Here is a 25145-nt window from a genome sequence, read left to right on the forward strand (position 1 = left end):
CGGGCTCGGTGCGAGGGCAGGGGGCAAAGAGCCCCGAACACAGCCCGGGCTCGGTGTCAGGGCAGCGGGCGGGGGGCCCGAGCACAGCCGGGCTCGGTGTCAGGGCAGCGGGCGGGGAGCCCGAACACAGCCGGGCTCGGTGCGAGGTCCGCGGGCGGGGGGCCCGAACACAGCCGGGCTCGGTGCGAGGGCAGGGGGCAAAGAGCCCCGAACACAGCCCGGGCTCGGTGTCAGGGCAGCGGGCGGGGGGCCCGAGCACAGCCGGGCTCGGTGCGGGGTCCGCGGGCGGGCACCCCCAGCCCGGGTTCGGGCTGGCGTGAGGCGGCCCGTCCCCTCAGGGCGGGGGGCGGCGGCGCATGCGCGGGGCGGGGGGCGGTAACGGCCGCGCCGCGGAGGCGGCGGAGGGAGCGGGAGGGTCGCTCGGGGCCGGCGGGCAGCGGGTCCGGGTTCGGCTGCGCTCCGGGCCAGGCCGGGACCGCCTCGCCATGGGGACGCCGGGCGCCGGACGCAAGCGGCTACCGAACCGGGAGCGCCTGACGGCGGAGGACGATGCGCTCAACCAGATCGCCCGCGAGGTGAGCGGCGGGAGGCGGCATCCCCCTTCTGCCTTCTCCATCCTCCTCCCCTCGCCTTCCCTCCCGGGCTCCCCCGAGCGCCGCGCAGGCGCCCCCGGCACCGCGGCGGCTCAAGGGCGAGCTGGCAGCCCCGCTTCACCCCGCCTGTGCCCCCATGCCCGGGCGAGCTGGAAACCCCGCTTCACCCCGCCTGTGCCCCCATGCCCGGGCGAGCTGGAAACCCCGCTTCACCCCGCCTGTGCCCCCATGCCCGGGCGAGCTGGCAGCCCCGCTTCACCCCGCCCGTGCCCCCATCCCCGGGCGAGCTGGCAGCCCCGCTTCACCCCGCCCGTGCCCCCATCCCCGGGCGAGCTGGCAGCCCTGCTTCACCCCGCCCGTGCCCCCATCCCCGGGCGAGCTGGCAGCCCCGCTTCACCCCGCCTGTACCCCCATGCCCGGGCGAGCTGGCAGCCCCGCTTCACCCCGCCCGTGCCCCCTGCCCGGGCTCCGCTCCGGCCGCCCGTGAGGGACGGGCGTGCGCTACCGGGGCCGCCCCGCTCCAGCCCCTCGGCTGGATGTCCATCGCCACTGCTGCTGAGAGCCGCTGCGACTGGTGTTAACCACTGAAAATAGGCCGCTCGGGTGTGGTATGGATAGGTATAAATCATAGAATCACAGCGTGGTTTGGGTTGGAAGGGATCCCAAAGAGCATCTCGTTCCAAGCTCCCTGCAGTGAAACACCTTCCACTGGAGCAGGTTGCTCCGAGCCACATCCAGGCTGGCCTGGAACGCTTCCGGGGATGAGAGTGAAAAATTAAAACCAGAATACTGCAAGGTGGTGCTGGGTGTGGGCATAAGTGACCCCTCTAACTTGGAAACGGATTTTTATATTGCTGCCCACCAGATGCTGCATTGTGCTCAATGTGACTTTAACCTTCTAAACCAGCTGATTGCTGATGCTTCCTGCCTCCTTATTCTTATGCACACTTAAATTGGTTCAGTGGTAACGAAGATAATGTGAATTCGGTTTTTTATGTTTACTAAATCTGACAAAGTCTCTTCTCCATCCTTGCTGTGGCCATCCTCCAATGGGGAAAGGGGGATAAGCAGCCCTGAGGTTCTTCTCCAGTAGGAAACCTACGAGAAAGATGGCAAGGAATATCCTGGAGTTTACAGGAGCACGTAGGACAGGACAAGGGGGAATGGATTCAGACTGAAAAAGACCAGGGTTAGATGGGATATTAGGGAGAAATTCTTCTTCCCTGTGAGGGTGGGGAGGCCCTGGCACAGGTTGCCCCGAGAAGCTGTGGCTGCCCCATCCCTGGCAGTGTCCAAGGTCAGGTTGGATGGAGCTCTGAGGAACCTGGTCTGGTGGAAGGTGTCCCTGCCCATGGCACAGGGTTGATCTGAGGTCCCTTCCAACCCAAACCATTTTGTGATTCAGTGTCTGAACTGCTCCAGTGCTGCTGCTGAAAGTGGCTGTCCTCTTCCCCTAGCATGGGTTATGTGTGTCAGCCCACCTGGTGCTGGTGTGACCTCAAGATGGGTTACAAGATAAATTACTCTTCTGGAAGAGTTTTAGGTCTCTCTTGGTTTCCTTTCCTGATCTAGGGCTGCGGCAGGATCAGATGAATGCTAATGTATGGCTTATTTTTTGGTGGCACTGGCTGGTAGGTTGAGGCTGTGACACTGTGCTCCTCATTACCACCGGTGCCTTTCCAGTTGTTGTGCACCATTTTCTGGTGGTTTGTAGCATCTTTGGAGTACATCCAGCAGAGTTTTGTGTGAGTGATTCAGACAGTGTGTTCTCTGAAGGCAGATTTTTGTGGCAGGGTGATGAGAAGGTTCCCAAGGGTGGAGTTTGAGGTAGGAGGACAAGAATGTCTCATGTCCTGGACATAAGATAGCAAGTAAGAGTGATTGTGCTGCCTGCTAGAGTCATGATACTATCCTAAGAATTGTTTGGGATGAGGGTTTGAATTCCACAAATGTGTCCGGACTGTGCTGTCATTTGATCAAGGAAGACATTAGTCTAACAAGGAACCCAGCTGCTCTTTTCTGTTGCACGTTTTTCTCCCACTTTCTATTTTCTTTATCTTAGATCTGCTTTTCACTGCATTGTGTAATGGTTTGAGGACTCAAATGTTGTGGTGGTTTGTGGCTTTTTTTTTTCCCCTTCCTTCTCCTGGGGTTTGTTTAAAGGACAACTCCATTTGCTCAAAAAGCCCAACACAAGCATGTCTTTTATCTTTTCCCTTGAGTGCTAAAACTGTGAACTGCCAAGTTCAAGGTTCAGCATTTTCCCATATTATTTTATCTATTTGCATTACTCTGTCTTGGAGCACTTTAATTGTTTTGTTGTTTAACTGCCTGCTCTCCACACAAAGGATCCCACATGAATCCTTCTGTATGATCCAGAATATGTCAACTAAGCCTTTTGTCTCTCCTTAGCAGGAATGTTGAGAGCCTCCATGTTAAGAAGGTGGGAGGGTTACTGATATTTTGGCTCTTCCAGCCTTCCTCACAGGTGTTTAGGCAAAGCTGGGACACAGACACATTGCTTTTGCACATAGATTTTTCACTCCTCTCTTGGCTTTGTTATCCAGAAGCCAGAGGTGATGGCAAGTTATTTGCAGATCCTAGAGTCTCATTTTCCCTGTGTCCATATGGGAGCCCAAGAGAGCATCCAAACTAGACTGATTCACAGAGGTACCTTTTATTTTGTGGTTGTCAGGATATTTTGGCAAACCCACAGTTCTCACTTTACTACGTGCTCCTATAGGAAGACAGCAAGACTTGCAAGGACTTTGTGAAGCTCCTGCCATTTGAACATAAATTTGTTTGGATTTGCAGCTGGGATGTCTTGCTCTGTGTCTTGCACAGCCCAGGAGAGAGACTGGTGTGGTGAAGAGGGCAGCAAGAGCAATCTGAGGGGAAGTAACGGAGCAAGAGGAAGGAAATTGTGAGAGTGAAGCATCTTGTAGTAACGAGGATTTAGTAGCAGCATTAGCCATGTTAATCAGGAGTAGTTTTAATATTTCAGGCAGTTTCTGAAGTAGTTGATCACCTTGTCTAGAGCTATTCAGAGCAGAGGTAGAAGATGCAGATCTCTTCTATCAGGAAAGGGTAGTGCTGCACCGCCAGATCCGTCTGCAGCGTTTGACAGGCACGGTGATTAAGTGGATGGCAAATATGTAAATACAATTAACACGAAACATGGTGTTCTGAGTTTCTAACAGACTCACGGGCTGCCACTCACAGGATCTGCTGTTCACACACCTGGCTTGTGCTGCTGAGCTTGTTTTTTCCCAGGCGTCAGCGCAGCCGATCAATGATCGGCTTCTCCGCTTTCAGGCTGGCCTCGACGCCAGTAGATTATTCTGTGTTTAGGTCAATGGAAACTTTTGGGCTCTTTCATTCCCCTCGGTGAGCACATGCCAGCAGTGTTTGCAGAATCTAGCAGTTTGATACTGCTCAAGGTCTGTGCCAGCAGAGCCAGTGGGGGCTGTGGCTGCGTGCTGTGCTCTCATCTGTCAGGACAGAGCGCGTGTGGCTCGGGAAGGCACAGTCCTGCCCAGCTGAACCTTCCAGGAGCTGTCTTCCTGCTTGGATTAGATGGCTTTGATGTGATTACTTGAGACATTGTTTCTAAGGGAATATTTTTTTGCTAACTTCCGCTCATCTAGCTGCAGTAAAAATTGTTACGTGAGCAGTTTTGCAAATCCAGCAAGGAGCTGTATAAATTAGATATTTCTCTTGTAGGCAGATAATATTAGTTACTGTTTTTTATTTTCTTGAATGAGGAAGGACAAGGTCAGTTTCTTGTTTGTATTAGGAATGTAATTGACACTTTGTTTTGCCACAGTTTTGGAGACAGATGTGTACTTCATTGCTCAGAAAAATGATTCTGCCATGTGTCCTCTCTATGCTAGAAATGTTCTTCATCCACCATTTTACAGAGCAGAGCTCTTTAGATAATAATTAATTTGAAATCAGTAATTCAACACTATAATTAATTTTTATTGTTAAAGGAAGTAGTTGCGAGGTTTGCCTTCACTCTTTGTACACTTTATGTCACTTTCAAGAAGTCACTACATCTTTGTAGGTCCATAATTATTACTTTTATAAAAACTAGCGCAATCCATTTATGGACCATACTTTTGATTATTTCAGTGAAGCAATCACTTTTGGCATTGACCTGTATTCTTAGAGATTCAAAAACTGGGATGTTGCACAGCTATGAAGGAGCAGAAAATGTTGCTAATTAAAAAAAGCTCAAAATGCAAATTATACCAGCCAGCCATGTTTAATGGTTACAGTAAGAAGGCACTAAGTAACTTCAACAGGGTAAATTGGAGTTTAGGGACTGGTGAAGAGATGCTATCATGGTTGAATGTGGAATCTGTTAAATCGAGGGGTTAATTTGTGGGAGAAAACTCTGTTTTATACAGCAGTTTGGGTGACTTCCATAACTAGAGATGGAAACAATTTGGTACAAGTTGAAGCTAAAGCAAGCAAGAGTGGCTATTTGTATACGGGAACACAAGCCACACAAACTTTATTGAACTGTTATGCAAACCAGAACATTCAAAGCAGTGTGTTCCCTAAGGATATACTCCCTTAGGATATATTCCCTATGTGTAAGATCTGGGTGCCTTGTTAGTGTAGGGGTGGAATTTTGGAACAGTATTTAGCATTACAGATGTGTGAAGGCTTCTGTAAGCTGGGTGGATGTTCCAAGAGAAGCCCTTAGAAACAGCCTGGCTTATGTAGCATCAGTACTTGACTTATTTTTTTATTGCATTACTTCCTGCCTTTAGGAGTTTTAATGTATGATTCAAACAAATGATTTGAGAAAAGCATGTCTGGCTTTTCTGTTCTAGAACAGAAAATTTTGAAAGCAAGGGATGCTCTTGGAGGGGCTTGACTCATCCTGGCTGACCTAAATATAGGAAGGAAGGAGGACTTTGTAGGCGATGCTTGCCAGTAGGGTGTGGGGAATTCTTCCAGATTTCAGATGATTTTATGTGGCAAATATGCTCTTTATCAAACGTTCCTTTTCCCCTAATGCTCTGCATCCATATATCCAACAAATGGTGCTGGCATCACTTACAATCTCCCCAAAGTAAATGTGTGAAGGAGCAGTTTAAAGAAGTGAGATAAAAACCTGAAGACCCATCTCATGTTGGTTAAATGGGTGACTGGAGGCTGTCTGACAATATGCCTCTCAACTTGAAATAATTAGTTGCCTTTTTTGTGTCCGTGCCCGGCCTGAGTCCCCTTCAGCTGTTCTCTTGCTGTCTGAGGAAGCAGCTGTGTAGGAACTGTGACTCCTGTTTCAGTCAAGCAAGGGACTACTGCGAGGATTAACAGCATGGGAAGCCCAGCCTCTGTCCTTGTAAGCCCAGATGCTGAGCTTGGCTGCAGGATGTAGCACTAATCATTACCTCATCTAGAAGGATGTTTTTCCAGGCCTGTTGCTGGATAAAGTTGGAGCTCAAATGTGCTTGCAAGGCTTTCAACACTGGGATAATTTTTTTTTTTTTTTTCATCCTTTGCTTGCAAGTAGCATAATCCACGTAGTATTTTGGGCTTGTGAAGCAAGGTATTTGTCCCTCCTGTCAAGTCAGCAGTGAATCTGTCTAGCTAGACTGTAGCACTCGTAGGCAATCCTTAAAATAGCAGCTCTGAAATATCAGCTGCTGTCTCGATGGTGCTAAAATACTTTTTGGGGAGAAGCTGCCCATTGGAATGTGGAGTGTGGAGGGGAGGGGGTGAGGGAGCTGCAGTAAACCAAATTTTCCTTCAGAAAGGTGACTTTGAGGGTTTATATTAATCCCCAGAGAAGGGGAGGTGCATGGTTACTTTAACACCAGAAGCAGAGAAAGCTCCCTGATAACTGGTGCTCTTGCACCTCTGAATCCACCAATGGCACAGCTGGCCTTGCATGTAGTGGAAAATAGCTGATTTTTGGGCTTCATCACACAGTAAAGATGAGGGAAGTGCTTAAGGGCTTCTTTTCAGAAGACATTTGTAGCCTTTAACTGCCAAGGCTCTCTCCTTTCCTTCACCTTATTTTATTTATGGAACAAGAAGTAGGCTGAAGAACTTTCCTGGCTAATGCTGGGAAAATAAACTGGTGTGTGCACTGAAATGAGTACAGTGCATCAGGCAAAAATATATTTCAAAAGCATCCTTATGGGCTGCCCTGGTGTAGAAGTAGTAGGTTGCAAGAAATGTAAGGCAACTATCAGAGGCCTGGCTGCAGAAGATTTAGCTGTTGAAATTAAAGCTTGGTGTGGCACAATAAATACTAAATAAAGCAGTGCTTCAGTGGAAGGCATGGGATGGTTTTAGCTATGCAGGAAGAGCCCTGTAGTGCTTGCAGTGTGCAGATGACTTCAGGTAGCTGAATTGATTTTCTGTTGTGAAGGTGTGGTAGTTCTGCTCATGCTGTTAAAAACTCACTGTTTTGAGGGTCTGCAGAGAGGGTACAAAAGTCTGTGAAAACACAGAAATACCACTTTGATGCTGGCAGGAATGTGCCAGAACTGTGCCCACTGGGAGAGTTTGCCAAATGTCCTTACCTAGACCTCAGCACCAAAGGCATTTCCTATTAATATTTGGATGGTTTCTCGTTCTGCCTTTAAACAAACTTAGCTAAGTGGCATGAGGTGTGAAGGGCAAGGCTTGGAAGCATTTCCCAGTGAGCAAAGCTAGGAGCATTTTTATGGCCTAACCAGCTGAGAATTTTGAGTGTTGAGAGAGGAGAAGATGCAAACAAACTCTGACTAATGTTGCCATTTCCAAAATTGAGCGTTGCTTGTTTTGGGATGTGGATGTGTGCCTAAACCAAAAACTGGGCAGAAATGGGTGGGTCCCTGGCTAAATGAAGCAGTGTCCTCCCGATTTGATTTGTCCTTGAACATCCAGCCTGCATTTCTGTGCTCTGTTCCTCCATCTCCTCAATGTTTCATGTTTTCCTGTAAGTGAAGTTCTGATTCACTGCGTGCTACTTCAGGGTGTGGAATTCAAGGAGAGATGGTTGTCTTCAAATCATTTGGAAAGATGTTGGTTTTAATCTCAGACATAAAAATGTGCAAGTTTTAACAAAACTATCTATTTCTGGGCTGAGGAAGGAGGGATGTTTTGGAGTTTGTATATACTTGAACATAAAGGGCACAGCTCTGGTCTAAAACTTCAAGTGACTAGTTCTGACTTGAAAGTTTCACTGAATACATTGAAATAACTTTGGCTAATTTAAGGACTTAAGATCCTGTTTGATGCCAAGAAAAATGAGTTTCTGAGCTAATTGCTCATTAAAAATGTCTGACCTAGAACTGGGAAGTTGATTGCTTTGAGGAGTGCTTTCAGTAGGAAATAGCCTGGGTGTGATCAGAGGAGGAGTGGATTTACTCAGTGGCATCTGCTTTGCCCTTCTGTGTGCCTGTGAGCCAGCTTGGCTTGGGCTGTGGGTTTATCCATCTAAACACCCCTGCAGCTTCTCAGAGTTGAGCTGGAGACAAGGAAAGTGATCTAAAAGTGCCAAATCCCATCTCAGATGTGGTGAGGAATGAGGAAGCCTCTTCATTTCTTATTGCTTCTATTCCTGGCTGGTTTATCACCTCTCTTTCCTCCTTCCTGCACACTGCTTTTCTCTGCAAGAGCGGAGAGCTTCTGTCATACAGATTAACCCTCACATTAGGCTTGCAAAAACACCTTGTGCCTTCTACTTCTCCAACACTTCATGAGCTCCCATGCTTCTGGAGGCAATCTTTAGATTTTATTTTTGTGTTATGTATTGCTGTACTAGAAATCTGAGGTTTTGGTAAACCGTAATTGCCAGGTGCACCACCGTGGCCATGTTCCTATTTTTAATAGGTGGTAATTAGGGATGAGAGCCTTGTTATCCTTGGCATGGGAAGAAATGCAAAGGCAGTAGTTGGGTCTCAGGGCTGCAGTTTCCTTTCCTTTTAGCTGTTGGAAGGTTTATGTGAATGAGACTGGAATATTCAATTTGTATCCAAACTTCTGTCAAAGAAATAGCAAGATGGTATCTCCAAATGGCTTCCTCAAAAATAGAGCTGGGCTTTTCCTATATGATGTCATTACTTGCAGTTTTTTGGATGTAATTAGTGTCAGATTGATTTATCTCTCCCAGAACAGCTGAGTTACTGGAAGAGAGTTCCACAAAAGGAGTTTATTTGTGTGTTTGCTGGTGTAGCTGTTTGGGCAGTGACTTGTGGGTTAATATTGCCTGCAGTGCAGTGGTGATGCCTCTGTCCCACTGATGATTCTCTGCAAACCATTTCCCAGATGCTCTGCTCAGACAGGGAATGTAAAGGAGTAATGTTTCTTCCCTCCTGTTTCTGCTTGTGCGTATCTTGTGACCTTTCCCTTTGCCAGCATCTGATTTAAATTTAATATTACTTTTTTCCCCTTTGCCCTCCTCTTTTGAGTACTTCCTACGTCCCAAAATAACCTTTCTCTAATCCCACTGAATACCATGTTTAGTTGAGTCTGTCTCTTGTGTCTGCCTTTGCCAGCCCTTTCCAGTAGGCAGAAATGGAATACAGGAGGATCTGGCACACTAAAAGCTGGGTCAGGTTTTTAAACTCATTCCCTCAGGTCAGATGGATTTCAGGCATCCCCACTTGGGTCTTCTAATTATGGAGCATTTATCAGCTAACATGCTGGGATGACAGGAGAGCAAGGAAAGGCTCTTGGTGTGCCTCACATGCAGAAAAATCCCTGGGCTCTGGTCTCCTATCGGACTCTTGTAGCTTTACATTTTTTCCCTTTTAAAACACACATTACTTCGGAATCAGATAGTGGAGACATGTCTGTTTTTATCAGTGCCAAAGTGCTGCAGTCTTCACACAAACCCATGAAATTGTATTTGCTTCTGCTAACTACAGAGGAAACAGCCTACTGCTTTGGTTTTTTGGGTTTTTTTTGTTTTGTTTTGTTTTGTTTTTAATCTGTATTTATGTTTCGTTTCTCTCTGATCGCAAACTTGAAGTTCTTTCAACAGACTTGCCAGGAAAATAGTAGATACAACTTCATGTGTTCTCAGGAAAAAAATCAATTTTTTGGATGGTCTACAACTCCTATTTCTTCATTGTGCAACTGTACATTTCCCATAATCTGTTTTCCTTAAAATGTCCATTCTCCCATATGAAAAACTGTGTGTTGGTCTTGGTTTGCTTCCTTTGCTGCATGTTCTGCTGGGCTCTAAGAGGATTTACGCTGACAAATATGTTGAACCAACATCTGTTGAAAATGAAAGTGGGCTTTTGGGACATGCTTTGTGATACCCAAAGGTCACGCTGCTCCATTGTCTCTTCCATATGAAATTGAAATCTGCCCTGATGTGAAATGTGTGCATTGGAACAGTGATGTGACCTAACCTTTACATGAACTGTGGAGGAATCCAGGGGCTCTGGGAAATAGTGTGGATACAAGAGATAATGTTGGTATATGTAGAGAATGTCGCTGTTTTATTTATAGAGGGTTACACTGTGTTTTTAGGAATATTTGTGCATTCTTGTTTAATTACCCTAGGGGAAAAAAAGTTATTATTTGGTGAACTGGAGCAAGTGAAGAAAGGTTCTCTGTATGTGCTGGTGAAATGCTTTTGTATCACTGATGGGATAAGCATATCCTGTCAAACTGAGCAATAATTTTCAGTCAAGAAGTAACCCAAAACTTTCTGTCTAACCAATCTACAAATTTATCATCAGAAAATAAAGATCAGTGGGTTTGCAGTGCTGTTACAAAAATCTAGCCTCATTTGTTTAGGGGAGACTGAACCTGTTAGAACAGAAACAAGCTTTTTAGAGGTCTGAATTATCTAGGGATGCTTCTCTGGGGTCTGCTGTCTGTATTGCTGGCTGCACAAGGCTCCTCTTTCAGTCTTCCCACTATAAAATCAATGCAGTGCAACCAAAAGAGTCTTCTTGCTCTGTGAGTTACAGCAATCATGTATAAACCCCTAAGGAATAATGTTTCTGAGATTCCTTGCTGCACCTCAGGAACTGGTAGAAAACCTTAAGGGAATTGGGGTTTCATTGTAATTCCCTCTAATAGAATGTGATTCTCCAAGGGCTAAGCTTTTGCTGCTGGCCTATCCCATTCTCTCACCACTTGTTTCTTGGCCATTTTTCAAGCACAGCTGCTCCTGACCTTAAACTTACAGGTCTGCACAATTTGAGTGTTAAATAGATTGTGTGACTGAGGATACCATTTATCATTCAGTCTGCTGGGTGGTAAAGGCTGCTAGGAAAAAAGGGAGCAGGCAAAGGAAGGAGCTGCCTTGTGCTGCTGGTGCATTCCAAGTGGCATTCTGTGATTTCCAGAATTCCAGTAAAATAACTGTGAAGCTAACTCTTGCTGTAGCCCTGGACAAGGTGTGGATAGCCCAGTAGCACATTTCAAACTGAATTAATTTGTTAGTGGGAGGGTTAGGACACAGATTCTCCAGGTAATCCATTACTGCTCAGCCCCAGTTTGGAGGCAGTAATCCTGTCCCACCCCCACACAAAAGCTGTCCAATCGTTTCTCAAACAATGCTGTTTTTTTAGCCCTAATCCCAGTTGAAGGGTGGTTCAGAGCCATCGCTGAACTCTGGGCAAGTTCTCTTGACATGTCCTGGCTCTCTCTTGGGGAATTCCTCTTCCCAGGAGGGAGAGGGCTGTGGAATAATAGCAGCATGAGAGGGTAACTGCTGTCCACCAGCCAGGTAAGACCATCTCACACATTTTTGACCTTGTTGCAGTAGTGAGATGCGGAGGACAGTGTGGTTTTTAGTGGTTTTTTTGGTTTTTTTTTTAATTGATTTTTTGACAGGTCTCTTAAAATTGCTGGAAAAGTGTGAATTTTTTTTTTAAAAACTTGTTCCCTGTGAAATATCCTCTGTGAGCATTTTCTGCAAAGTGAGTGTAGGACTTGGTTCCTCTCCTGGAGAGCCGTAGTTTCGGCACCGTTGCTAAATGTTTGAAGTTTGATATTTGTGCTGGAAGGACAGAAAATCCAGTGCAGCATGGTGGAGTGGAAGCTGTTATTCATCCTCTGCAGCATCCAGCTGTACTAACAAGCAAAGCCCAGCTTTTTTAAGGTGGTTTCTCTGGATTTAGATGCTTCCCCTTATATCGGATTTGCTCAAGTAGGTTGTAGCATTCCCGTGGTGGATGTTACAAATGGAGACTTTCAGCCTGTATTTGAAGTGTCCTAGCTTTCCCTTGAGGATATGGGTAGTCTGAGGGAGAGCTGTAGGCTATTTCCTCTAGCAGAATATCTAAATTAACCAGAAGCACAGTCCCTCTGCAGGAAGGTGGTACAATTTGAACAATTCTATGCAACTCTTCCCCACCTGGATCTCTCCAAACACTTGTTACACAAAGAAGTGCTCCAGAGCTTAACAAAAATGTATAGCAGTGAGAGGCATGAAAAATTACAATTTTTACAATAATTCTCTTGTATTTGATGGGTTTGTTTTTTACAAGAATTTCTCCATATGGTGAATTTGAACCATGGCTTGTTTTATATATAAAATAAAAACAGTCACCCCTGGTGACATCTCTTGTAGAGTCCCTCATGCAATATATTTTATATACTGCACTTCTGATGTTCTCCAGTGCTTGTGATGGCTCTGGGACCTTCTTTTAGATTTCATACAAAATCAGTGCAGTTGGAGAGGGTGAAAAAACAGTGCCTTGCAGCCTGTAACTATTGCACAATATCCAACAAAACAGTGTATTGTAAACATAATAAAATGATCTGTTAACAAATTGCTTTATTAACTCTAATCAGTCTAAAGAGCTAAATTTAATTAAATCTGCTTGTGGATGAGAACATTCCACTCATGGAAGGGTGCACTAAAGGTCATCTCCTGTTTTGAATCTTAATGCTTGGATGTGAAAGTTTGTTTTGTCATTCATTTGCTTGAGATCAGGTAGTGATGTGCCTTTAAGGATTTATTATCATTAATTATTTGAAGAGGTTTTGTCTCCCTGCCTTTTTGTGAGAGAAATTAGAAATATACCTATAAGGCATGAGGAAAAACTTTGTCTATTAGATGTATGTAGTTGCAGGTATTAAACACTTTTTGAAATGAAAATGCTGTGTAAAAGGAGATGGAACCCTTTGTTCTCATAGTTGAATATTGCTGTTTTGAACTCCCACTTATTAAAGTACTTAACTCTAAATAGTAATTTGTTTTTTAAATACCTTGAATTTTAGGTCAATCCTTTCCAGGGCAAAAGGCTCTTAAATGAAGAAAAGGGAGAATATCTATTTTCAGATACATGACTGGGAAAGGAAAATGCCATTGAGTACAAATGAAACCTTTTTCACTACTAAAAAGTTGTCTTGGACTTATTTTTTAAAGGGTGCTCAAACAGTATTGAGTGTCCATATTTCTGAGTGGCTTCTACAGCATTATCCCTTGTTTGGACATTTTTATATGAAATTTTGGAAGTAGGCTCTGGACATCTGCCTTACCATGAGAGTGTTCCAACACACTGATTTTTCTCCTGCTGTCAATGAGCTTGGGATTGAGGATCAAAACTGTTGCAATGAGAGCTTAGCAGAGATAAAATAAAAATTATTTTGACTCCCTAACAGTTCATATAGTGCTGATAGCAACTGATAATGTAGGGTCTGTGTAACCTGGTTTGATTATGCAGTCTGGTCACAGACTTTAAAAGAAGTGCTGTGTGGCACCTGAGGTGAGGACTGCTGAGCAGCCAGTGCTGCCCAAATGCTGGAGGGATACGTGCTGAAGCAGAGAACAGGAGTTCTGGGGATTGGACAGGTTAAAAATCCTTCAGTAGTCATTAGGAAAATTAATTTCACTTGCCTTTTTTACATTAAACTTCAGGAAGTTCCGCAAGCTGACACTATGGGCATGGCAGGAAATCCTGCCTGGCAGCCAAAATCTCAGTGTCACCTTGGGAAGGCCTGCAGAGTTTTATAAATTTGATCAATTGTTATACCTGTGTTATGTTACTGCTGAAAACCACAGGTGTTTTTATTTCTGTGTGCAGAGTTTGATAAATTTGATCAAGGGTAACTGTGTTATGTTACTGCTGAAAACGTTAAGTGTTTTTATTCCTGTGTGGGTTAAAACTCCCTCTCTTCTGTAAGTAAATGCACAGTGGTTTCTTGGATGTATTTTTAATATTTAAAAATGAAAGGATGGGGAGGCAGAGGGGAAGGAAACAGAGGCTGCCTGGCTGAAAGGTGAGATGCTGGTAGGGAGCAGCTGATAAGTTCTGATGGCAGCAGTGGTCCAGCTTTGTCACTCCTGCAGGGTTTTGTCTGCTCCTGGCCTCAAATCTTTGTTTCTACTGCCTTGAGTGACGTTCTTTACAAAAGACTTTGCTAACTTGAAGAAACTCAATAATGAAGTGTAAGTGGTAGGTGTGATGTCTTTTTTCAGACTCTGCACTCCTGCTCCTTGAGAATTATGGGGTGCTTTGAAAATAACTCCAAAGTGGGATTTTTTTTTTTCCCCTTGTCCAGGAGAGCTTGGATTCGGCGTCAGGAAGGCTGTATAATTCAGACATACTGTGCACCAGACAGGCAGTTTATATATAGAAGCAACACACTTCTAGTACTCTCTTTAATGTGCTAAGCTTGACAGAATTCCATCTGAGATGCAGTAAGTGGTTGCTCTGGCTGGATTTGGTAGCTGATGAAGACTGGGGGAAAGAGGGAAAGTGTGTCCTGGCAAATAAGGGAAATGCAGATAATTAACATCATACATTGAATTGGTTCCTTCAAAATATTATGTGTGCTTTCAAAAAGGGGCAATAGTTATGTGATTTATTGATTTATTTGTTTATTGCTGCACTCTTGGCTTTGCCTTTGCCTCAGTTGTACAACAGGAAAGCAGGGATAGAGTGAGGTGAAATATTCATGCCAATGCTGCCAAACCAGGACAATTATATAAATGGATTTAATTTCCAATTCTGTAGTGTTTCAGGGGGTTCTTTGTGAAGTGTGACTTGGTTGTGCAGGGAACGTACAGAAATTAGATTTTTTTTTTTATTTAATAATGGGCCTAGTTGATAATCTTCTATGCTTAGTTATTTATTTGATAAAGCTTTTCTTGCACAATAGTTTTAAAACCAGTCCTATTTTTATAGTACATGAAAATACTTAGGCAGGGTGGGGGTCAGCAATAAATATTTTTATTCCCTAAAGTGGTGGCTCTTGGCCAACTTCTGTGTTCTTACTTATCAGCTGCTGGTCTTAATTCTGCTGAATACAATTTTTTTTTTTTTTTTTTAATCTCTGAGAAGCAGGAGTAACTATTTATGCATGATTCTTGCTCCTGAGTGTTGTTTCATTAATGAGATGCTGTGATTCCACAGTTCTTGAAAGGAGTTCATTCAGGGGCCTGGCTGTGCCACTGCCCTTTGTGACACCATGCAACTCAATCAATAGAGATGGTACCTTCAAAGTGTCCTTGTGTTTTCCTAAGTTTTATTGAAGATGGAGTTCCTTGAAATATTATATGGCTGGCAATGCTCAGTATGATACATTTTTTCCCCCAAAAAAAGAAATTAAATCAAACTTCCAGCATAAAGGTCTCTCTTAAATAAAAGATATCCGAAGTGGGGGCTGGATCTGAACACAGCAAGGAATTTTCAGTGTTGGTTTATCTCCTCATCCTGCTTGGTTGCTTATGCTGTGAGATTACACTGCATAAAAATGAAATCCCCAGACAAAAGAAAAAACCCAAACCCCACACACTTACAGCTTCCTAGAAGTTTGTCAGTCAGTGCTTATTTTAGAAATGGGCTAGTTCAGGGGCATGAGAGAAAATTGTGGTAATGCCACTGAATGCTTCAGTAGTCAGATGTCAAAGCACTCTGCATTGGTTTTGCTTCAATGCCATTTAATGTTGCTGCTTTTAGAAGATAATGTTCTGCTCTTTCACTTTCATGCGTCCCATGCTGGCATCAGCTGTCTCCATTATGGAATGTTCCAAGTCCATCAAATCCAGAGGTTGCAGTCTTCTTTTTGGTTACTCTTAAGTGAAGGGCAGAAAACAAGAGCCTGGTTTGTTTTGTTGTCTGGTGGCTTTTTCTACCATAGCTGAAAATTCCAGGGGAGAGGGTTATGGCTGGAATGGAAATGGAGAATGAACTTCCCTCACTGGGACATGGATTCAAACCAGAGCAGAGTGATCCTGGCAGAGAACTCTGGGAAAATCTGTCAAGTGGCATGTTGTGCACTCTTAACAGTCAAAAGAGTCAAAAAGGGAAAATTAATTGATTGTGGGGGGAGAAAAGGGAGGAGAAAAAGGAGAGAGGTGTTCTTATACCTTAAAATATCTTTGAAAGCAAATGCTGATGTTGATTTTACCAGCTACTTGGAAGTTGTGCCATAATTAAGGGAGGGGACATGATCCTGTGTGTTCATGCAGGGCACCAGTAAAGAATGAGAGCAGAACCCAGTTATGGTGCATCTTTATCCTCCTTCCTTAATTCCCAAGCACTCGCTTCCCTCACTTTTCCTGTTGTAGGAGAGGTGAAGCAGTGCTGGCTCTGGAATGGTGTCACCCTAAGGTTTTGTCTTCCCCTACCTGCTGCTGACTCACATTTGCACCCAAATGGCAAAGTCAACCCCTTTAAAGAGCAAAAATAATAACTCCTCTGGGAATGCACAGTGCAGGAAAACTGCTGTCCTTTCCTTTTTTTTCTTTTTCCCTTTGGAGTTTGGATTTTGCCTCAGCGCTGGAAATGTACTGAGCAGTTCTGCAGGCTGAAGTAGGTCAGAGTGTGAACTGTCTCACTCTCTCTGGTTCAGGTGTCAGCTTTTCTGCTTGCTGGCTAACTTTCAATTCCATTCTGAAACAGATTAGAGGTCGATGGCAGCTTTTTTTGGATACAGCATCTTGGGTATTAGTGAAACCATTGCAGGAAATGCTTTTTTTTGTTTCTTGAAGAAGACTTGTCTTTTCCTGCCTGGATTTGGCAAGGTAGGGAGCCAGAGTTGAAGGATTATTGAGATGAATTGACTGGAAGGTTAACCTGGATGTTGATAATCCTTCACTATTCTGGGTCAGGATGATTTTAATCTAATGTTGGTCTCTAGCATCTGAAATCTATTATAAAGTGATTACATTGGGTGGAATTGCACTTCAGAAACCACAGCCTGAGTTCAGCAGAAATTGCACCAGATCTCCTTTCTGTGAGTATAAGCTCCCTGGTGCAATGGTTGTTGCCTTAGGATACTTCCAGAAGACAAGTATGTATTTAAAAGCAGTACTGATTTACTAGTAAAATCTAGAGAAAATGAGCTTTTGTGCTTGGCAGTTCTTCTACTCCTCTAATACGTCTTTTTCCGGTGCAAATTTAAGAAGTTGTGTCTGTGTGTCCCCAAGGTTGGGCAAGGTTAAAGTATATAACTTTAAATATTTAATTCTGGAGAAGAGACTCAGTAGGACTTATGAATGAGGTGAAAGAATAGACAGGACAAGCCAAGAGATTCTTAATAGTTCTGGCTGCTTTTGTATGTAGTGCACCTTTCATCATTTCTTTTGGACTGGAGTCACTTCCTCACATCCAAGATTTTTTGCATCCTTGCTCTTCTCTTAATGTAGCTGCAGCAGTGTTAGACCACGATTGCTTAGCAGTAACCTCAAAGACCTTTTTGAGAAGAGCTGGAAAAGTAGCTTGGTAAAGTTCAGGAGCAGAGCTGTCCTTTCATCTGTTCCTCCCACCCTCAGAGGGACCAAGCTGGATGTGTGAAGTGTGTGCAAGCAAAGGGCGTCACAAATGGCAGCTCTGAATGGGCTGGGAGTGCTCATGTTCACCTATTTCTGGTAAAAATGTGTGGTAAAACACTGACAAAAACTCCTATAGAGAGCTTTGCATTCTGGCCGTGGCTGAGGTTTTCTCCCATGCAGGAGGGAAAAAGCTTAGCTCATTTCTTTTACAAGATTATGCTGCAATCACTTGCCATCTGAAGCCAGAGCTTTGTCAAAAAAGACATTGAAGATGACAGCTGAGAGCTGAAGAACTGGCACACCTAAAAGGGAGGGACTTGTCACACTTGTTGCTGTTCAGATTCTTTGCAGAGTTCTCTGAAGATGCTGCAGATCCAATATTAATGTTCCCATATGGTCTGTGAGAGTGGAGTTTGAGGGACAGGAAATCTGTATGTGACAACTACAATTGAACCAGCATCTGTTGGACACCTCCCTGTGCTCTCCCACCTTGGCAGCTCCAAGTCCCCCCTGTTTCTCCTTCTCAAAGGTGGCAGTGTCTGCTTTCCCCATTCCCTGATGCTCACAGTCATTCCGGTGTCACTCCTTACCTAAAAGCCAGATTTCCTAATTGCTGCAAAATACCAGTTGAGGTCTGAGCCTAAATATATCCCTGATTTTAAATTTATGAAGCATGGCACTCCAAACAGGCATGGAAGTAAAAAGATTCATATGAAAGCTTAAGAAGAGAGCATCAATTCTTTTCAACACTTCCTCAAAAGCCCATTTTATATCTCCAAGTGGATTTTGTAAGGGCTGTTGCAGACTTATAGTTGCATGCTAAATCTTGTCCACAGAGACATTAATGTTTACTGGGTTCAGCTGCTCATTGTACTGAATGAAGCAGTTCCATCATCCAGAGCAATTCAGGATGACAGATGATCAAATTGATTCTTTACAAAAAAAACCCCAAAAAAAACCAAAAACCAACCAACTCAAAAAATTACTCAGAGCTTTGATTTGTACTGATAATTATGGCTAAAGACCTCTCTGAGTCTAACAATTAACTTTAATAACCTTATAAATATTCTCCAAATATAATTAAGGGAAATTGCATGTTAGGGAAATAAAGATTAAGTGGCTGTGTTGGTGAGGACTAATAGGCCCTAGCAGAGCTGTGATTTACAAACAAGACCTCACAGAGAAAGTGCCAGCTGTCTGGCAGGGATTTTGTTGATACTTGTAGTTTGAGGAGATAGTTTTGTTTATAAACCTTGTGCATCAAAATCAATAATTATGTTGGGTAATTTAAGACTGGTCAACACTAAAATCGCCAATCTCTGCGTGTATTTTTGAAGTCTTGAAAGGTAGAGTTCAGCTTGAACCTGATCTACTCCCCTTACCCTTTTTCCCTTTGGATGGGAAGGGTGAGACAATCTTCCCCAGAGTCATTCCCAGGCAGGGAGGCACAAATAAGGAAGGGCTGTGTTACATGGGGGAGTTAGGAGAGTTACTTGGAGTTGGTCAACAGCTGCAGCGCTCTGCTCTCGTGTGAATGGTTTCCTTTTTGTCACAGTGCTTATTTTAATGAACTCCATCTGCACAGAGCTCAGTCCATCACTGAGAGCAGCTCATGATCCCTGTGGATGCACTATGGATACCATGAGTTGTCCAGTCTATCAGGTTGCACATGAAAGCTGGATATGAAAATGAACTCATAATCTGCAAAATTTATTTTGTAGTTAACTCCCTCAAGGGTTGTTGTCATTTGGTTTTAATTTTTTCCTATTTTTCCTCCCCTCCCGTCCAAAAGTCATGATGATAGTGGCTTACCATTTGGGATTTTCCTTCTCTGGAAAGTAATTTTTTTTTTTTTGGAACCTCTGGTTTTACTCAGATATTGGTGTAGAAACTTAATGTCCTGTCCTTCAACCTCTTGTGAAGACAAATATGACAAAGGAAATACAGAGTGGGATTATTTTAAGGCAAATTCCATCTGAAATCAAAGAACTTGTTTTAAAACAGAAATAAGGAAGCATAATCCAAACAAAAAGAAGAAAGAGAACTTAGATTTGTTAAGAAGATTTAATTTTTAGCCTCAGCTTGCTCAGGTAAAGTTGCTTCTGTCTGAATCTAAATATATTAAGGATGGCATCCAGAGCTTACTGGGATATATGGTGCAGCATATTTTCCTTTTCCTCTGCCATAGGTTGCACATAAATCCTCAAACAGCTCACCATACCAAAAATAAGGCTGTATAAATATCTGAGCACATGGAAAAATACCTCTCCTGTTGCTAGCACATTAGAAATTAAAAGAATTAGACTGTTTGAGGCACTAGGCAGAGACCTCTTAAATTAGTAACAATTCTCTGAACACAAACATCCAGGTTTTAGGCAGATTTCTGGAAATGAGCAAGGCAGTGCTGGCACTGAGATGACAGTTCCTAAGTAGTTTTCAGAGGAAGTGTTTGTCTGAGGGCTTGAACAATTTCCAGCAGTTGACATTTTGCAACCAAAAGTGTGCCAAATTAGGTAATTTCTGTTGCTTTTTTGCTCTTTGTGTTCTGCTTGCTTCTCCTTAGATCACACAGAGAATTCCTGATTTATTCTGTGACTGCCTGAAAGCATGAATTAGTCACCTGAGCACTTCTAATAATCTTAAAATGACACTGTGGCAGGGAGTTAATGCCTTAGGCTGTTGCTGGTGGGATCTGTAAGCTCTCATCTGCAGCTGTCAGGTCTCTATTGATAAGGAATTGCTGTTGCAATTGGATGCCTGTGATAACAATTAGGATGGAAGAGATGCAGAAGAGAAACTCAGCTGTTAATCTGGGCATGGTTTGCTGGTGGAGGCTCCTTGGTGCCTCCTTTGGACACTTTGCAATAACTTTCTATCCTCCTTATCTTGTGGTGCCCAAAAGTGCAAACAGTAGTCTCTACACTCAGTAATCTCAGTCTCCCAGGAAGATTTGGGAGCACTCTCAGTGCTTTTCCTGCTAATGAAAAGTTAATAGCACCTGCTCCCCACAAATCCTGTGGAACAAGAAAAGGGAGAGTATTTTACAACTTCCTCTGACTTGCATAGCTAAGAAGGTGCTAAAATTGAGGATACTGCAGCTTCTTGGTCCTGTTCCTGAGGCGTTGCTTCACTTAAAGGTTAAAGATGACTTTAATATCTTAATCACCAGAATACAGGATGTTCATTCCTAGACTTCAGCCCACAAACCCCTCGTGTTTAGCTGAGCTGTTTGTGTCTGGTGTGGCTGAGTCTCATTTCTGTTCAAAGGAAGCAAAGTTTACATGCATGCTCTTGGTCACCTGGTGAAGCAAGAATTCCTTGCTGTGTCTCTGGGCAGCTTTTTACAGCATGTGTGGCTTTCATCACTTCCAGCCCTGAAGCTGGGGATAAAAACATTCTTTCAAGTGTTCATGAAGAATTTAGCCTGTATAGATTCTGCTCTGTAGGACTGAACTTCCATTGCTCCCAGGGCTGTGGATGCTTAGATAGTGGGGGTGACATTATTTGGTTGTTTTCATGAACTTGTCCTTTTTCTGTTTGTAATAAACACTCTGCTCAGGTGTATGAACAAAGTAAGTGTCAGTTGGCAAAAATAAAAACTAATGCTAAACATGGGGTGAGAATAAAGGGATTGTGAGTGGATTAACCAGGATTTTGCTGGAGAACTGGGTTAGAAATTCACTGTATCATGTACCAAGGTTCCCATCCAGTTGAATTTGCTGAAATGTTAAATTTTAAAAATTGCAAAATTAAAATCATGATAGACCCTGCTGTACTAATGGTGTTGCTGATGGGTATTTCAGATTTTTATATAGACTGTTGTTGATGTTGGTTTAAGTTTAGATTTGGAAAAATCAAGACACTGCCCACTTTTAAATGCAGTGTTCTGTAAATACCTGTGTGTTAGCAAAATTTAGTAACTTTAGACCATTTCATCCCTAAGTCCTCTGGAGCAGCATGAACACTTTGAAACCTATAAGAACACTTTGAAACTTATTGGCTACCAGTGAATTTGAAACCAAAACCTAAGGCTCAGATCTGTGAAAATAGTTTCTTGATATCTAGCTCACAGTGACTTTAAAACCCCATCTCTGTAGTTGTGTGCACTTTTTTAACATCATGGTCATGCAGTTAAGGGTCAACTCAGAGACTGTGGAGTGGTCTCCCTCCACTGTGGCTTTGTCACATCAGGGCTGATGTGAACATTGCACAGATCCTGGTCTTGTGTTCTCTGAGTGCTTGAAGGAAATTACTCCTGTAGGTTTGCATCCTGAAAACCTGTTTATGAGTATCTGAGGAAAAAGGTTCATATTTAAAAGGTTGAGTCTCATAATTTCCAGTCTGAGCAATTGTTGGTAATGGTAGTGACAAGAGGGAAAAAAAAGTAATTTTAAAGTAATGAAAAAAAAGAATGTCTCAGTAAGGTTTTGTATTCCAGTTTCTCTTGGAAATGGTTTCCTGGAAAGCCTGGTGATGTGTAGATGGACCATTGCTTGGGAAGCTGGGACTGAGAATGCCTGGGGGAACTGCAGTGTGAGTCCAATGGAGTGGTCTTTGAGTGCTTTAGTGAACACTTTTTTAAAGATTAAAAAAAGCACAAGAACTGTGCTGAATTCATGATGAAACGCCCCTGTAGCACATAGGGTTTAAATGTCACTGTGAGGCATAAAAGTCTTGGTTTGAGGAGAAAAGACTATTTTTGTACAGCTTGTGTGCTAGAAAAAATGTGGTCACATAACTGTCAATTCTGATGCTTCTTTAAGATCAGGAATATAATATTCCACTTATATTTAGCAGAACTATGGCTCTGTGTGAACACTTAAGCATTTGTTCTTTTTGTAAAGGCTATGGGCAGCTCTGTGGGATTAAGAACAGTGCTGGTGCTTTTTGACACTGAGGAGCTGAAGAGGTGGGGTCTTAAGTAGTCTTCCTGTTAAGACAACACAGAAAAGCCCATAAAAAACCCACTAAATAAATATATTTATAAAGAGCATTGTTGCCAACAGACAGGCAGGAATCTAGTTTTGGAGGGTGATGTGTGCTGTGAGGAACATGCAGCTTTCCAGAGTCCTTTCCTGGCTTTCCTGTCATCAGAAAGGCATTTGCTTGTAGTAAATGCATTTAATGAAACTAATTTTAGAACTACAGGTCAGCACTTAAATTTGTTTTCTCCTTGTTAGTCTCACAGCTATATCAGGCCTCAAATTTTATAACAAACAGGACTTCCAGGTCTCATTTCTTCTCCCTGTGCCAGGGCTGTCTTTCACACAAATGAAAGAATACAGTTGTCACCAGTTTTGTACCCTTTATAGGTCAGATTCCATTTTTTAACACTTGAATCATATTTCCAGCTCTAGGGTGGTGCTCTCCCCCCTTTCTTACTCTATTTTCCCTTTGTTCCCGATCCTTTATTTCTTTTGTTAGCGACAGAAATAGCGGTTGTGCAAATCAGCAGCGTTGTCATGGGGAGACATCACAGCGTGAACATGATGAAAAATGGGCAATTTACTTTTATTTTTTTTTTTTCTTTCTGCGCTGAGACGCCACAGTGGGATGAGCAGGGAAATCACTGATTTCCTGTGATTTTCCAGCCTGTGGCTGGACAAGGAGCAGTGGGGTGGTTGGCTCAGCTGGGCTGAGCCGGGGGAGCTCTGGGAGTATCCCTTGGCATCCGAGCCAGGCTGATTCCTTGGAGCAGCAGATTTGTGGAGCAGCGTGGCTCCCGCAGGAAGCAGTGCCCGTGCCATCTGTCCCCTGTCGCTTGGATCCGTGTGGCTGAGGCCGGGGGACAAACGGGTTGCCGTGCCTGCTCCAGGCATTAATTCCCTAAGGAGATTGGATCAAGCCGTGCCTGCAGAATGGGAGTAGTGCAGGAGCTAAGGATTCAGCACCATAGAGATGTTCGAATTCCTCCTGAAAATACCAAAGTGAATATTCAGGTTGTGCCGCTGCCCCTAAGGGCACCCTCTTCTCAGATGTTTTTAAGGGGTTGGTGATAATCGGCCTGTTTAGGGTTCTTCCTGCTGCGGGGGAGTTGGTGGATAGAACTCAATCCTGGACATCATCAAGGGAAAACAAACCCTTCATCTTGGCTTGGTGGTGGTGAGAACTGGTTGTTATTGCAACTGCTGCAATGTCACAGCAAGATTTAAAAGCTCAAACAGGTCCAAGGAGAATGATCAATACTCCCAGCAGTGCAATTCTGTGGAATTACAGGACTAATTAAAAACTGCGCAAAGAGGGAAATAGGATAAACACTTAAATTTCTTCATAAAAGAGATGGCTGGAATGAAAGCTGTACAATGTTTTGCTGTAAGGAGGTGGGAGTATATGACTTTATGGTGACTGTGATAAAGCTTGCCTTTTCCGGAGTATATTTAATCCATGGGAATCTGCATGCAAGTCAGGAATGTATTCTAGGAGTAGCACACTAAACCTGTCACCTACTTTGCTAATTATGTGTCAGTTTGAGAACAAAAGCTAAACCATGTGAAACATCTAATACAGAGCAAAATCCATGTTTAACCCTGATCAACTAAGTGGTTTGTTTTATGTGGGTGATGGTGTTGGCCAGATAAATCAGGTACTGCTGACCTTGTAATGGTATCAGTGTTGTACTTGCATTGTCCATCATAGATAGAATCCTTATATAGTCAAATATTTAGACAGACAAGCTGTGGTCTCAGCTGAATGTTGCCAGAACATCAACATTTAAAAGGGTTTTTTTACAAGTAAGAGATGAAAAAACCTTATTTTTGAAGAGTAACTATTGCAACCTAGTAGCAATGGTGTTCTGTTACATTTAAGTGGATAATTTATCTCCAAAGGTGATGCCTGGTGAAAACAAATTAAGGGCAATTTTGTATCAATCTCTTAAAATGAACGATTCTGGTTGTGTTTTTAGTGGGAGAATCAGTCAGAGGAGATCAGAGCATCAAAAGTGGTCCAGCAGTGGTCACGGGAGAGGCAGACTTGCAAAGCATCAGCCTGCTTGTGCTGTGTCCTTGGCAGTGGGGCAGCTGGGCTCTCCTTTGAGCTCGGAGGTGGCAGCTCCCAGGCCAGCCTTGGGCCGGGCTCTGCAGAGCCCGGGTTTGTTTTGCTGCTTGAGATAAGCTCAGCAGGCTCCCGTGCCCCATGCGGGAGTGAAATCCCAGCAGTGCTCACCGGGACACCCCGGGCTGGGATTCGGTGCCTGGTGTTGGGAGGTGGGACAGGGCTGAGCTGGCAGCCAGGGCCCTGGAGAGGAGCTGCGTGGCCAGCAGGGAGGCTTGCACCCATCCCCAAGGCATTCCTTAGTGATGGAGTCCCTGGGTGTTCCCCAGTGAAACCTTGGCACATCTCTGCTCCTGCTGCAAATGTCGGAGAGCAGGGGCATCCTTCCCTGCCACCCCTCAGGGCAGAGTTTGGAGGAGAATTGTTCTTACATTGGGGTGGCAGAACTGGCCAGTGAGGAGTGGAGGCTGGGATGGGGCCCTGTCCTGGCTGCTGCTTACCCAGTTTTCAGTATCAGTGCTCAGCTTTCACTCTGCCATAAAGCAAATGCTGATATGTGCCTAATGTGAAGTGACCTGTTCCTCCTGAATTGCACATGGCCCAAATTCTTCAGAAAGAAGCCAGTTAAGTTTTTCTTGCATAGCTAAATAGCTGCTTCAGGTGTATCTTTGTATGTAAAGTTTCCTTGGGATGATCCTCTATGCTTACTTCTCTTAAATATTCTGTGGATCACTTTTTATCCTGTTGTTCAGCTGAAAGATAATGTAGTGGAAATTTTAAACAAATAATAACACTTAGCAATATTCTTACACATCCCAATTTCTAGATGCTGAGTGGGCCTTTGATATGGATTTCAC

At 43.8% G+C, this 25145-nt stretch overlaps 1 protein-coding gene across 1 annotated transcript in view; it reads left to right on the forward strand.

Annotated features, from left to right (window-relative positions):
- Nucleotides 1-391: 391 nt before the first annotated feature.
- Nucleotides 392-25145, forward strand: part of LRRFIP1 (LRR binding FLII interacting protein 1) — a 102546-nt gene continuing 77792 nt past the window's right edge. Inside the window, exon 1 of the mRNA XM_031505324.2 lies at nt 392-575. Coding sequence (XP_031361184.2) covers nt 486-575 — 90 coding nt within the window. The 5' untranslated portion in view covers nt 392-485. The remainder of the gene's footprint in view (nt 576-25145) is intronic.

The sequence above is a fragment of the Lonchura striata genome, chromosome 8 (assembly GCF_046129695.1).
Source record: "Lonchura striata isolate bLonStr1 chromosome 8, bLonStr1.mat, whole genome shotgun sequence".
NCBI lineage: Eukaryota > Metazoa > Chordata > Aves > Passeriformes > Estrildidae > Lonchura > Lonchura striata.